A 16,280-nucleotide genomic window follows, 5' to 3' on the forward strand; every position below is an offset into this window, starting at 1 on the left:
GCCCATCAATGCCTGTGCAAGACCACTCGAAGGAGTTCCTCTGGTCTGCATAGCTCTCCCCTCATGCCTGAAAGTTACTGAGGGTGAGTTGGGCTGGGGAAGCTGTAAAGCCGTTCTGTGCTCCATCGTGAGTGACTTCTTTCCTTGGGAGGAGGGGCATCCGAGCAGCTCTGTTCCTTTGTGGCATCGATAGTGAGTCTGAGTGGCCACTAAGGGCCCCTTGACTTGACTGAACTTGGGGCAATGTACTTTTTCTGCATTATGAGGTAAAAGCTCCATAGAGGACCCTGAGAGAGACGTGGGACCGCCTCCCCAACAATAAACTGTCTTGTGTGGTTTCTATCATTGGAGTGTCACTGCAATTACCGTATAAATTGTTATCGGAGTGCGGGTGATCTGTGCCCTATGTGTTCACTGCGATTTGTGAGTGATTTACCCTAACAACTTGACTCACTTGCAAAGTCGTTTTTGATGTGTATCGGTTTGGTCTTGCTCTGATCGTGATAACGAGTACTATCTGAAATGATGCATATTTTGAAAAGCATATATTTATGTTGTTTTGGCCTTACTGTGGTTATAATATAATAAGCTTTTTTATATACCCATGTGTGGAGTCTCTTTTGTGGTGTATTCTTTGTGTTGCTATGAGAGCATGTTACACAAACGCTTTACACATTGCCTCTGATGAAAAGCCTGACTGATGTGTGCCAAACTACGAGAGGGTGAGCACAGGTTATCTTGGTGTGTATCCGACTTGGCCTGACTAGAAGGATGGGTTGTGCCTTGCTAGGTGCATACAATAAGCGTCACTTTACAGGAGCAGTTACCCTCCAGTGATTTCGGCATACCATAAGCAGCCAGAAACTCAATTTCTAGCACTGGTGATCAGTGGTAAGGATAGGATTGCGTTTGTGTGATGCCCATAGTAACTCATTGTTTCATAACAACGCTGCACTAAGACCATTATGGGTTTTGTTTTCTACTGTTCTCTAACGTTAGCCATTTTTTTTATTGTTTACTCCTGCTTCATCTTCTTACACCTGGGACTATTTTATGCACCAGTAGTTAGCACCTTACCAAAATGGAATCTACTTTAATCTCCATGAACTATTGACTTACAATTTGGGGGAGTTAAGGGTTTCTGCAGGGAGAAGGAACTACCTGCAAGTGAGGGATCCACTGAGTGGTGCCTTCGGAAAGCCCTGTTTAATTTTGACACGGCACACTGGGTAGAAATTTCCAAAGAGGATCAGGAGGCTGATAATTCTGAGGAGGACTATGACGGGGAGGACCCCTTTGGAATTCTTAAGGATCCTAAGCCTCCAAATCTCCTAGAAGATTCTGAACCAGAATACAAAGAGGGCAGTGGCCCAGAGGAGTTTGAGAGACAAAATGACTGGGCAGAGACAGCAGTGGAGAGAGGGAGCCCCATAGATAGGGAGTCCCTTGCTGGGTCTATTGCCGGGGTCGGTGTCACCTTTCACACCCTGTCACCTGAGGAACTCAAGGATGGACAGGGTGAGAGGGAACAGAGGCTGCAGCTGTTCTAGTTGGTTGTAGAGGAGAGGATGGCTGAGGCAGACAGAGCGTTAGCTGAGGAGAGTATGAAAGAGCATTCACCAGGGAAAAACTGGCTCTTGAGGAAAGGAAATTGGCCCATGAGTGCACTTCGAATGTTCTGTACTCACAAGCACTGCAAGTAGAGTCCAGTGTTAAAGATGCCATTCACCTACTCAGAGACTTGGGTGCCCAGCTTCAAGAAGGGGGACGACATGCATCTGTGGTTTCAGGAGTATAGTGCACCTCTAGAGGTGCACAGGATCCCTGAGGAGGTTTGGGAAACTGTCATGTGGAGTTTTATTCCTGATGATAGGAGGGATACCCTACTGGCCCTAAAAGGGAAAGGCAGAGGTACACACCATAAAGTATGTCCTGTTAAAGAGTGTGGATTCACCCCTGAAGAGTACTGGTTGAGGTTTAGGGTCAGTCTCACTAGTCTTGGGAGGTTTTTGTGGAGGACTTTTGCAGAGCTGATGGTTGGGTGAAGGGTGGCACAGTAAACATTTTTGAAGAGCTGTACAATCTGATTGCCAGAGAGCACATGTTCCATTGTTGTTTTCCAGGGCTTTGCCAACACTTGTTGGAATATAGGGTCTCTCGTCCCAGGGACTTTGCAAAGGAGGCAGACCTCTGTGTGAGTACCAGAGGGTCTGGACTGGCATTGGGAGGGATGTAAATGTGAGTGGCTCTGGTTCCCCCCAGCCGAGGGCAGGGGAGGTTCAGAATAGTCCAGACAGGTCCCAGTGTGGGGGGGGGGGGGTAAAGGGAACGCTGCCCCTTCTCAGAGAAGGAGAGTTGAGGTGGGGTGGACATAGTGCCAGGGTGCTCTGTACCCAGTCTCGGAGCCTAGATAGTTCCCCGAGGGGGCACCAGGAGGGGAGTTTAGTCTGTACTGGGAGACCATCCACAGAGGGGAGAACTTGGGGGAGGTGACTGATACCAGCATCTAACCAGTATTGGTGTCTGGCAATACCACTCCACAGAGGAGGGTGCAGAAGCACAGAAGGAGATATAGGGGGAGGATGAACCTACCCTTAACCCCTGTTCAGCCTAAGGGTAAAGACCCTAGGTTGGAAGACCAGTTGCAGGATAGCACACCTAAACTGATGGGAAAACTGAGCAGGACTGCTGCCACAAGAGCACTGACAGATCTGGATTCTCGGGGTACAGCTCCCAAAAGGAGGGTACAGACCCCCAGAAGGAGGGGCAGGGGGAGGAAGGACTTATCCCTGACTCCTGGAGGACCAGTCTCAGGATTCCACCCCTGAACTCATGAGAGTTGGAGTGGAAAAAAGAATGCATGCACCTGGGACTACCACCTCCCCACTCAGAAAAACCACAGAGGGCAGATACCCCTGGATGGCCTGGGGCCTGTATCTGGACAGTGACAGCTGTCAGTTTCTTCAGTTGGTTGCTGTATTTATGGACAGAGTTTTCCTTGAGTTGGGGACAGAAGTTAGACCCAAGAGGTGGAATAGGCCACATCACTCTGTTGGCCATGGTTGTACAGCTTGCCTACTGGGATACATCTGTGAACAACTTAATTAACCATTTCACAGAAGGAGTCCACAAATGAGGATAAGGATTCCCTTGTGTTAGCTTAGTGGGCTCTGAGAGTATGGACAGAGAGATCTAACTGGGTTCAGAGAGGTGTAGAACTGGCACGTGCCCCTGCAGTAGCGGGGCAAGGTCCATGTTCTAGCGCCCTGAGCAGGGAAGCCCATCAAGGTATTGATTAGTCTACTCTGGCTTTCGGCTGGAAGAGGTTTGTGCTAAACCTGGCCCTTTCTTAAGGGTTAACCCCAAACTTTTAACCTTCCTACGCCTATTTTTTTTTTTACCTTCTTTTTTGTTGGCTTTAGGACTCTGGACACTTTAGCACTGCTAATCAGTGCTAAAGTGCATGTGCTCTCTTCTCTAAACATGGTATGATTGGTTTACACCTGTTTGGTATATTTGATTTACTTCTAAGTCCTTTGTAAAGTGGTATACCATATACCCAGAACCTGCAAATTAAATGATACTAGTGGGCCTGCAGCACTTTCCGCAAGGGTTTAAAGACCTGGCTGTTTCTGCCTTTAAACTAGAATCTAGATCATTGAGTGCCTCTATATGTGCCTAGCACTCACAGCATGTAACTTCCCAGGCAGCTCCACTGCGATGTCTGAATTAGCGTGGGGTCACACCTCTGGTGTAACCATGCACTTTACAAATTAATTAAATAAATAAATTGTGTTACCCTTAGAAGTAGCTTGTGAAACATGTCTAAGGCCTGCCACCACAGGGGCTATGTGTGCAGTTTCCTGACACATCAACTTGGCATTTAAAACTACTTGCCGAGATCTAAACTCCCCTTTTTTACAGATTTACAGATAGGTCACCCCTAAGGTAGGCCCTAGGTAGTCTTATGGACACAGAGATGTGTAAATAAAAGAGAGGACATGTGTCTTTATGTGTGGCATGTCCCAGTAGTGCCCAAAATCCTATTTCATTTTCACTGCTGTTACCTTACTTCTCTCATAGGCTAGCATCGGGAATTCCCTTATATACTTTTAAGTGGTAATTCCTGATCAGAAAGGAGTGGCGATGCCATGTTTGGTATGTTTAGAATGGTAGTAATAAATCCTACTTACTGTTGAAGCTGGATTTTACCTTGCTATTTTAGAAATGCCGCTTTTGCACAGTGGGCATTTCTCTGTGCTTATGACTCTTAGTGCTCTACAGCCTGTCTCCAATACACGTCTGGGATGGGTGAGAGCTACACTTTGTGCATTCTCTCTACTAGACAGCCACAATACAGAAAGCAATGGGTGTGGCAGGGGTTACATCTGCATTCATCTGCATACTGATACGTCTTCCTAGTGCAGAGAGATGGAGTGGTGGTTCACACTTACATTTGAATAGGTTGTCCTGCCCTCACACAAAGGGCTTATTTAACCCTACTGATTGTCCGGGGCCTGGGGTGGGCTGAAAGGGACCTTTGTGTACTTTTGAGGGTTCTTTTGAAGTCACCTCTACATCTAAAGCATTTTTGAGTATAAGTACTTGGGCTCTGACCCCATGTTTTTAGACACTACTTGGGGCTTGTAACTAGCTGCTACTGGCTCTACAATCAATCTGCACCTTCTCAGAGGAATGCAGTGCTACCAGGAGGGTCCACCATATTACTAACTGCTTTTCTATGTTGGGATGCTGATTGCTGGGCTGCAGGTGGGACTGCCACTTTACAACCTGACCTAAATGTGCAGGCCTGCTGCTTCCATAGTGCCCCCAAGTGTTTCCCAAGGGCTTGTTAGCTTGCCACCTGTTTCTGCAATATCAGGATCATAAAAGATTGCTGTTGGACTCTCTCATGAAGGAGCCATGACTGACTGCGCCTTGTTTTGCCTGCTTCTAAAATCTGCGTGTGTAAGTCCCTTGCCCTTCCTTAGTGTGTGTTGAGCACTTCATCTTTCTCTCTCTAGAAGCAGCTTGTAACTTGTGCTTCCTCTGGGAAAGGAGTTTCATAATCAGCTCATGACTGATCCTCAGTTTGGCATGGGCAGATCAGGTGCTTCCTGTCATGTTGGGGCGAGTGCTGGACAAAGAATCAGCAGTTGCCCAATTTGTGCACTCTGAGCGCCAAGTCGCGTTCTTCTACCGAGAATTTGCAGAGGCAACAAGAAGACTCCTTGTGATGTCAGAGCTACTGTGACCCGGCCCCAAGGGAACCCTGGGTTCGGACAACGCGGGCCCTGCTTTCGAGGCCCGCTGATGCTTGTGCAGCACTGCTCAAAGGAGTTCCCTGTTGCCTACGGAGCTTCCCCCATCTGCCCCCAAAAGCTACTGGGAGTGAGTAGGGCTGGGGAAGCAGTAAAGCTGTCCTGCTCTCCATCACAAGTGATTCCGTTCCTTGGGAGGGGGCGACCAAGCAGGTCTGTTCCTTTGGGGCATTGGTAGTGAGACCGAGCCGCCACGAAGGACCCCGGGCTTGCTGGAACTTGGGACAGTGAACTTTGTTTGCATTGCAGAACAACATTGTGGGCCTGCCTTCCCTACAATAAACTGGCTCGTATGGTTTCTATCATTAGGGTTTCACCACAGTTACACTATAAAGCGTTATAGGAGCGCAGGAGCTTTGTGACAGTTGTGTTCACTTCGATTTGTGAGTGATTACCCTAACAAACTGCATCACTTGCAAAATCTTTTTTGATGTATGTCATTATAGTCTTGTTCTGAACAGGATAACACGTACTATCTAAAAAGATGCATATTTTGAAAAGCATATTATGTATTTATGTTGTTTTGTCCTTAATCTGGTTATAATATAATATAATAAGCTATTTTTATATACCCTGTGTGGAGTCTCGCTTTTGTGGTGTATTCTTTGTGTTGCTATGAGAATATGTTACAGGATCGCTCCACATTGCCTCTGATGATAAGGCTGCCTTCTCTGGGACATTCTACCAGAAAGGGTGAGCATAGGTGATCTTGGTGTGTAAGGGACGTACCCTGACTAAAGTGGTAGGTTATGCCTGGCTTAGGTGCATACTCTAGCCAACCAGAAACCCAATTTCTAACACAGTGCTTGACTGCAGAGAAAAGTACTTTCCCCATCACTCAGGCAGTAACCACTGTGCCTGTCATTCGCAAACTACAATTGGCAACAGTTTTCATAGGAACCGGGTTTGTATCCCGGCCTCACCTCAGTATCCTGTGGATACCGGCAAATCTCCCTTTGCCAGAAATAAAAAACATATAAAGAAGTCTCTGTCTGGAGTGAAGTGCTTTGTTGCTTATGGCCGATTATTGCGCTATGTAAAACTGCCCACATTAATATGTGGATCATGTCTGACAATACGCTCTAATTTAGTCCTTCAAGAATTAAGGACAAGGCCTTAAACATCGTTGTCAGAAAGAGATACCATATTGTGGCTGAATTGCACAGTGTCAAACTGGATAATCTAGGATTAATCCCAGTTTTCCTGCTTGATCAATTTATGTGATCCTAGGCAAATAGTTAATATCTGAAAGAGACAGTTCTTGTAGATTCCTTACCTTAGAATTACCCCCAGGCGTCAGACTGGATCTTCAGAATTTTTTCTTTGCAGTACCCCTGTGTGTCAGAAGGTGGCGTTGGTCGACTCTGCATCCGTCGTTGTGTTCGCTGGGATGACGTAGCGGGTCCTACTTAGATACCGCCCCTGCATGCTGATGTTAGTTCTTTATTTTTCCGCGCCAGCCTAGCGCAGATATAGAGAGAGCTACCCTTTAGTCATTTTTTGACTAAATTTATTCGACGTTTTTAGGTCTCGCTGAGCCAAAGGCTCGAAGAGACATTTTGTCTGTGGGATTTTCAAAGTGCTACCCACAGTCTTTTGGCTGGCCTAAACCTTGAGTGCACGATCACTTGCATGTGCACAGCTGCTCCCACTCCCCCTCCCTTCTCTATAGCTTTCTTACACTTTAGCCGCTTTGACCCTTGCATTCCCCCCTCCCTTCTCACCCAGCCCTTTGATGCTCTGCTGGATTACTTTCACTTTCGCCACTTTGATGTTTGATTTATATTGCCTTTGTTTATGTGACGGAGATCCATTGCATTTGGCAGAACATTTCTGGGGCCGTATTGCATTAAATACACTAGGTGGCGCTAACGTGTTTTACAGAGCACCATACAGCATTTTGTTCTGCGTTAAAAACAAGCATTTGCAATGCAATAGGTCTTGCATTTATGCAGTTTGAGCTATTGGCATTGTACATGACAATGCCCTTTATTTATGTTTTGGTTTTCAAAACATAAATAAAAGGCATTGTCATATACAATGCCAATAGCTTAAACCCGCGTAAATGCGAGACCTATTGCATTGCAAATGCTTGTTTTTACTTCTTTTTTTGAGTCTTCGACTCCTGGTGCACGAGGGCTGTCCCAATGCTGGACCTGGTTCAAGCCTTGTGACTCCTTTCACAAGCTGACGTCTGTGATGGATCTGCACCTTGTGTGCCTCTGATGTCTGGAGCGCGACCACGACCCAAAGTCATACTCTGACTGCCGGGCCATGAATCCACTGATTGATGAGTACTGAAAGTTACTGGAGGCCCGTTGGTCGACTCTGCATCATTCCTGGTCTTAGTTTAAAGGAAGTTCTTGGGGCCGCTTGCGGAGCCCCGACACCTCATCGCACTCTAAGTCTTCGAGGTCTTCGGGTAAGTCCAAGAAGAAGAAGGCGAAGAAGCACCGCTCTTTGCCTTTTCCCTGTCTGTGGATGATGCGATGCGGGACTCGGAGTGTCATTGGTCAAAGGCTCCATCTCCGGTGCCTACTTCAGGGATGACGCTTCACCTCCTCCTGTTTCCGGGAGCTAGAGTGTTTCCTGACCATCTCTGCAAGTTCTACCAGGACCTCCGCCTCGTCTTTGGGCGGTCCAACTCTACCGGTGTGCCTTCGGGCCCCACGGAGCTGGTTGGGGGCCGTGGACCTTGATCCAGATTGACGCCGGTTGATCTCACTCAGCCTTCCCATGCGCCTGCCGTTTCCGGCGATCACGCCTCAGGTGCTGGCCCCATCCACACCTCCAAGATGGACTCGGAGCCAGAACTACGTTGGACCCAATGCTGGAGGCATTTTGTTCTGCTGTTCATCCCTGGTGTTCCCTACCGCCCAGAAGATGGTGATGAGGACTGGGAGGGGTCGCTGGACCCTTTAGCAGATCAGCTGGAAAAAACAGACTGGAGAGAGGACCTGGGTGATGCCAGCGGTCTGGACACTTCTCTCCGGATCCAGTCTGATTCCTGGGGGTAATTCTAAGGTAAGGAATCTACAACTAACCTACGTCTTTTACAGATACATCGTTACCGAAGGTAAGTTACCAAACCTCCTTTTGTTCACTATCCCATATGTGAGCTTAGGGTGTTCTCGTAACAAAAGACATTTTTTGCAGTTTTATATAGTGTAATCTCGACCCAAAGGCATTTGAGTGCTTTACTTTAGCACCAATTACATTACACAACACCACAGGGAGATTAAGTGATTTTCCCAGAATCACAGGATGTTTAGCCAAGTCGAGTCTTAAACCTGGTTCATCAATTGTTGTGTTTGTATTTGATATAATAGCCTATAAGTTGCTCCGTTTATAATAAGAATCTAGGCATACATTAAGGTATACATGATGATTGACCTTCTTAGTTTAAGAACAGCATTGTCATCACGGCAGGGTCAGGAATGTGTAGTAATCTGGTCTTTGTTCTATCGCCTTATGACGCTCTGTGCAGAAGGTTTGTTGTGGAGGTAATATTCGATAAAATGTTCATATTTGAATAGTTGGGAGTTGGGTGAGTGGTGTTACGAGGAGAAAGTGCTTGTGAGCAGCTTGGGGTGGATACCTCTATCGTGACCCGATCAAATGAACGTACGCATCTCAATCATTCTAGCTCCAGTGTTATGCAGTATATGAGGCAATGAGGATGGGATACGAACCCATGTGTGCATGTTTAGACGAGCCCTTAAGACCTGGATCTTTGGCCTAACAGATGTCTGTTCCTTGGCTATGATTTAGTTTGGACATTATAGTTAGTCTAGTTATCTGCAGCGCCAGGAGACTCCGTCAGGAGTGACAGTCGCGCTATATAAATCTTTCTTTTCATTTCATTTCTTACATTATCTAACAAGCCCAATCTCCCATAAACACAACCACGTCAACAATGCTTCAGCTGCCATTTTGGAACATTGGGCTAATTTGTATGCAGTGTTATGGTAATCACGATATAACTGCACGCAAGATCGGAAGGTTGCAGCAGAGTCAAATTAATGTTGTGCCCTTCACGGTGCTAAGCACACATGCGGAGATTAATATAGGCTCACTATTGTTCCCAAGAGCATAAGTGCTGCCCTGTACCCATTGTGTTTAACCCCTTCCCGGCTCATGACGGAACCGCTCCGTCATGAGCCACGGTTGCCGTGTGCTCATGACAGAGCGGTTCCGTCATGCCGCGACCGTTGGCGGCCGCTCCGCCCAAGAGGCGCTGTTTCCCCGCCTGTGCGGGGGGACAATGCAACTGGGCGGAGTCATGACAGAACCACTCCATCATGAGCACAGCTCAACCGTGGCTCATGACGGAGTGGCTCCGTCATGAGCACAGCGCCACCGCGCTGCCGCCCCACACCCCCCAGCGCTGCGGCGGAATTCCCGCCGCAGCGAAGGGGTTAATGGCTGTTCTCCATGTGGTACTTCTAAATGTCGTTTTTAATCGTACAATCTTAAACTCGGATGGCACAAATCGATATGGCAATGTGTACACCATTTTGATGGTAGCATATACAGCAGTAAATTGTGCAAACTTGTTTGCATAACTTTAAGACAAAATTAATTGCTAATTGCTTACTAACAAGTTTTTGAACTTGTACATATACTTTGGTGCTCACATTGTGCCTGGACCTGCAATATGTTAACCCTCCACCACCATTCATAGACACACCGGGACATCCATCTATTCCCTGGAGGCAGTGGTTTGATGCATTCAAGATGTATTTAGGGGACGGGGGGCATCAAGGCTAAGACCAGAATGAAAGAAGATTTTGCTACATCATTCTCTCAGATTCTAAGGAAGGTCAACTTATAAGCACCTACCTGAAGTTGAGATAGTGGAGGGTGAGGAACATAACGAGTTTCAGGAGGAAGTCGAGAAGCTTTCAAAAAGATTTGATGTGCCACCAAGTTTAGTTGTTTCCAGAATTACATTTTTCAAGAGAATCCAAAGGCCCAAGAAGAACGTAGACACATACATGTCAGCACTGCGCAAACTGGTTGCTGAATGCCAATTTGAAAATGTCAGTTACCAACTAGTATGTGATACATTCATCTGCCATTGTGCTGATTTCCTTGAACTGTAGAAAACTCAATCCCATATACTAAAACACCATTTTGGCTCCCCTTGTTAATTCATGTAAATCACCAGAAACAGCTTCAGAGTCATCACTGCTTTTACTGTTTATGTGTCTAGAAACAAGCATCTAACTTTTAACAGGAATATAAGCAACGTTGTACTATGCTTGCCCTTGTGCTATTTGAAATTCCTTCATATTTGCAAGCAAGTTGTAATTTAGAATAAAGGGAGCAAAACTGGTTAGAATGGTTTGTGGTCAAATAAATGAAATTGTCCTGGAGCACTCTTTTGTGAACAAGCCTGTGCCAGTCTTCCAATGTAATTGACAAAACTAAAGATGCATATACATTCAAAGTTGACACACTTTGTTCTTCTGTTTTCAGTGTACTCTACAGGGGTATTGAGCTGAGTACTTACATCTATTTCTGGAATAACTACAGACTCTTTGAGTTGCCGTGGGACTCGCCGTGGACATGGTGGTTGACTTTTATTGGGGTCGACTTTGGATACTATTGGTTTCACCGCATGGCCCATGGTAAGAACTAAACATTTAAAGAATCCGTCTCAATTCTTCTTTTACCATTAAGATCTTGCTTTGAGGTTATTGAACAGAGAAAATGAAAAGGCCAACAATTGTCCAATTAACTTCATTAAATATTTATGCATTTACATGTACTTTGGAGTATTTTATCATGCACATCTAACCACAAAGGGAGCATATCAGTTTAATATGACTAAACGCAACAAATATACGGCATGTGTCAGAAAGTGGGTTATTAATTTGAGTGGATGTAAGTATACAACAGAATTAGTCAAGCAACCTTTTATGGTAATACACAGTTTCAATAATTTAACCTGGGCATATCCCCATGGTAACTATGGCACAGAGCAGACAGGCTTTACTTAGGATAATGTGTAAAATATTTAGCAGTAATAAAACAGTTACAAAGTCAAAACGCAACACAATAAAAACCCTGCAACCTATTTAGAAAAATCGGGAAACATTTAGGGGTCGATTCCGATCCTGTATTTTTTTTTCCCGTACGACTCGTATCCGTAAATTTTTCCATACAAATCGTACAAGTCCCGTCCGACCCATGAAGTACAAATCGTATGTGAAAAATACATACGGATCTGCCCTATCTGTACGAATCAGATCGGGAAAAGTTGTACGAGACGGACCCGGACACTTTTCCGTACGAAGCCTAAAAATACAGTCCGACCGTACAAGTACGATCCGGACCGGCTTTCCGATTTACGAATTGTACGGGGAATGACTTGTACATATGCAATGTCCGTGTACGCACCGTACATACGCAATGTTGTTGTACGCACCAATGTTGTTGTATGCACCAATGTTGTAGTATGCACCGTACATATGCTATGGTGGTGTACGCACCGTACATACCCAATGGCGGTGTACGCACGTACATACGCAATGGCGGTGTACGCACCGTACATAGCAATGTCGGTGTACGCACCGTACATACGCAATGGCAGTGTACGCACCGTACATAGCAATGTCGGTGTACGCACCGTACATACACAATGGCGGTGTACGCACCGTACATAGCAATGTCGGTGTACGTACCGTACATATGCAATGGCGGTGTACGCACCATACATAGCAATGTCCGTGTACGCACCGTACATACACAATGCATGGGGGTGTGTGCCTGTACGACTCGTACCCCTGTACCGCACTGAACCACGGACACTGTAAAACAGCACAAGAAGGGTCTATTCGACTCGCACAACACCACAAAATACGTCTACAGTGCACAAAAGTGGAAATGACTGACCTGGACACATCCAAACAGGCAAAGAGAGGGGCAAACTAACAAGCACCCCTTATAACACACCCACCAAAAATTCAAACTGAGGCCCACCCACAAATGGACCAATAAAAAGGGCCCACACACACAAACCACAAGCCTTTGCAACAGACTCACTGCAGCTAGAGAGCACACCCCAACAACTGCACCCATCCACCTTAACATATACACCTTCACACATCCTCCTTCACACATACCCCCTCTTCACATTCAGACCCACACCGTCACATTCAGACCCACACACCCACAACCATCCAAACCATCACCCCACACCATGCCCACAGACAAGAATCCAAAGTTCACAAGGGAGGAGCTGGAGATCCTTGTCAATGAAGTCATCAGAGTCGAGCCACAGCTGTTTGGAACATTGGTCAAACAGACCAGCATAGCCGAAATATCACGCATGTGGCAGAGGATCATCGATAGGGTGAATGCTGTTGCACCCATCAGAAGGACCAGGACTGAATGCCAAGCCAGGTGGTACGATCTGCGGAGGGCGGTCAAGCGCAAAATGAATGATGACTACGCCCAGAGCAACATCACTGGAGGTGGTGGGCCTCTCAGACCAGTACATTTCCATCCCTGGGAGGAGAAGGTGATGGCCCTGCTTCTGCCGGTGGGAGTACATGGACTTCAAGGACTTCCAGAGCCTGGTGAGTACACAAACAACTTATGTAACATGGGGGTAATGGCATCCACACCCCAACTACACCAAATGCACGCAACTACCCCCAAGCCCTCACCGGCCAGAACCACAGTCAAAAACAATGCTAATGCAAATCACATGTGTATGCCCCATTGAGAAAGCAAGGCCATGCTATGTCCCATGCTACACGAAGCACCAACCCAAGAATGGGAGGGTGGGTGGCACAAAACACATTGTTGAACACCAAATCAGACACAATTGCTCTCATCCCATATGGCCCAGGTACATACCCATGCACCATGCGCAATGCACAGGGATTGGGAAAGTACTGACAAGATAGCTCACACTCGGCCCGGGTGTAGGCAGCACAAGGCCCTCCTTTGACCAGTCCAAACACCAACACCAAGACAACAAGGTCAGATATCTAGGACAGGAACTCACACTCACTGTCATGGCAGCATGCTCCATGGGAGGACAGCTACATCACCTGGGAGCCCCAGGGCCAAATCACACTACACATACCAGCAGGCTCTGCCACACACACCCCTTACACAAGCAGACACCCCTGGGACAGGCAATGGATTTACCCACTGTCACAATGGACATGTAACTCAACAAGACCAATACATAGCCGAAGAAGCATCCAAGCCAAAAATCTACATGTCAAAGACTCAGGAGAACATATCAATCTGTCCCCTGCAACATACCCATCCACAAGTGAACTTTGAGGAGAATGCTAGGCACATACAACTACCTGGAGGAACAGTGCCAACTTGAATGTGTATGAAACATGCATGTTGCATGAAACAGCATTACCATTGTCTGTCTCTCACACACAGGGCAACGTAATGAATCTCCCCCCAACAATGGGGGTGAAGAATCACAGTCCGAGGCTCGGGAGGAACCTGATCCCACCGGCAGCGACGCCTCTCAACACTCTGCGGATGACCCCGACCGACCTGGACCCTCTGGTGTCCAAGCCCCTGCAGAACCTGGTTCAGGAACATCTGTGCCAACCACCACCCACATTCCTGCCACATCCCAGGAGACACCGAGGAGCCCTACCCGCAGTGAACAACTGAGCCAGTCTGACCAGGAGGGAGAAGGTGCGGCGGGCACCCAGGAGGAGGCAGACAACACCGCCACTGCCATCCCTCAGGGGTCCCGTAGACCCGATGTGCCCACAACGACAGGCCAGGCTCGTGTGGGCAGGGGTGGTGGGAGTGGAGGCAGGCGGAGGCGAGAACCTGACCAGCCAGCTGAAGGGACCGGTATGTCACACATACACAACATCATGGATGCATACCAACGTGACACCGGGAGTTCAGCCAGGTAGTGGTGACCCTCACAGAGATGAAGAACCAGCAGGCCGAGCAACACGCCAGTCAACAAGAACACCAAGGACGGATGGAGGCAAGACTGGTTGAGCTCCTGGCGGTGCAAAGGGACATAAGCCATTTACTCCGTCGGATTGCCGACAACATGGGCAACCCTCCCTGTGCCACCAGGCGAAGACCACCACCAGTCACAGGGAGGGAGGAGGAGGAGGATTCGTCCGACGGAGCGTCCCAAGCATCGTCAAGGCCTGCATCTGAGGGTCCCGCGAGGAAGGTGAGTCGTCCGCGGAAAAGACCGTGAAAGGCAGCAGCCCATCCACATCTCCCAGGTCACCTGGCCTGGCACCTGGCCATCATGTGCGACAGCATCACCTCATTGACTGACATCATCTGCCACATGGACTTGCTGGTACCAGTCTGACCAATGATGCCAAACACTGTGGTCTGGACTCTGATGACTTCAAATGGCAAGGATCCCATCTCCCCCTGTGAACTTTGGATTCTATGGTCCCTGTTTTCCACCTTTTTCTTTGCACAAATCACGCCCCAGAGCTATAATTAAAAAAATAATACTTAAAATGTTATGTTGCAGTCATTTAGCATGAGTCCACAACATACGTGTCGGGATATGTCAAAGTATGCCTGAGTGTGGAACTAACTCCAGCCATCCATACACTTGGATCTGAGTCCGGTCGAGGACACACATGGGTCACAATGTATCACCAAATACAGACATGGAGCCCAATACTCACCCATGATGGCCTCAAGCTGCTGAGGGGGGGGCTTGCAATACTGCTCAGACAGACCAATTTGGAAGAGTATCATGAAGGTGTAGAGGTCATGGGTCATGTTGATGTGCCCGGGGAGGGAGTCCCAGGTCTGTTTGGCGAGGTGGGAGAACTAGTTCCTGGATGCAGTTTTTATGTGGATGTGATGAATGGTGGCCAGGGCAAGGTGGGCTGCATGGAGTTGGGCCAACGGGGTGTTGGATGACAGACGTCCAAGGTTGGTTTTGGGTCTGGGGTTGTGGACTGCTTCCTGAGTGTGGTTGAGGAGTCTGAAGGTGATCCTGCAGCAGACAGTGAGCCATTGTAGCTATCTCAGGTGGACGGTGATGTGGCTGGGGCGGGGGATGTTGAAGATATGGTGTGCGGATGCACCCTGGATGTTGACAAGTTCTCATGCAGTTTTGCTGTTGTTCTCCATAGAGGCCGGTGCTGTGGTTGAGCCGGCTAGTGTCGTGGACCTTGGGGACGGTCTGTCTTGCCTTGGAGTGTATCTATCTGTGGATCATTTGCAGCATGCGGAGAGTGTTCTAGCATGAGGTACAGATGGTGGTGAGTTGCATGGTAATTGTGAGCGATGGGTCCATGATGAACACCAGCTTGCGTGCGTGGCCACTGGGTGCTGGTGCAGTGCCCAGACCAGTGGGACACAAGGAGTTGACCCAGCCGTAAGGGGAAAATCCTCAGATGATGACCTCAGTCCTGTCCAAGTCCAGCCTCAGGTGGCTGATGTTCAGCCATTCGTCAACAGATCTCATGCCTTCTTGAAGTTTGGATCTGGCAATGGCTGGGTCTTTGGTGAGTTTGAGGAGCAGCTGGGTGTCAGTGGCATACGCGATGATGATGAGGTTGTGTGCGCATGTGATGGTGGAGATGGGGGTCATGGAGACATTGAAGATCGTCACGCTGAGAGAAGAGCCCTGGGGCATGGGCCAGATGACCCCAGTGTACTACATGCTGCAGGGTGGAGGCCGACTCCCTGCGCCTTGCTGGTGAGCTACTTGTTGATTTAATCCTGGGTCCTCCTCTGGATACCAGTGTTGGAGATGTGTGAGCTGACAGTGTGGTAGCACATAGTGTAGAATGCCGTTGAGAGGTCAAGAGGGGTGGGCTCACCATTGTTGAGCAGGGCAAAGTTGTCATTGGTGTTGGCAATGATGACGGTTGCAGTGGTGTGATTACTGTGGAAGATGGTCTGGTGCCGGTTGCCTGGAGCTGTTTGTGTGGAGGAAGTTTGTCAAGTTGCTCGTTGGGTGTC

General features: G+C 47.9%; 1 protein-coding gene across 4 annotated transcripts in view; it reads left to right on the forward strand.

Moving 5' to 3' along the window:
- The window catches only part of AGMO (alkylglycerol monooxygenase), an 890,221-nt gene that overhangs the window by 131,163 nt on the left and 742,778 nt on the right, over positions 1-16,280 (forward strand). For all 4 annotated transcript variants that reach the window (XM_085630810.1, XM_085630809.1, XM_085630808.1 and 1 more), the window contains exon 4: positions 10,803-10,954. In XM_085630810.1, the coding sequence (XP_085486936.1) occupies positions 10,803-10,954 (152 nt within the window). The remainder of the gene's footprint in view (positions 1-10,802; positions 10,955-16,280) is intronic.

Source organism: Triturus cristatus, chromosome 10 (assembly GCF_964204655.1).
Source record: "Triturus cristatus chromosome 10, aTriCri1.1, whole genome shotgun sequence".
Taxonomy (NCBI): domain Eukaryota; kingdom Metazoa; phylum Chordata; class Amphibia; order Caudata; family Salamandridae; genus Triturus; species Triturus cristatus.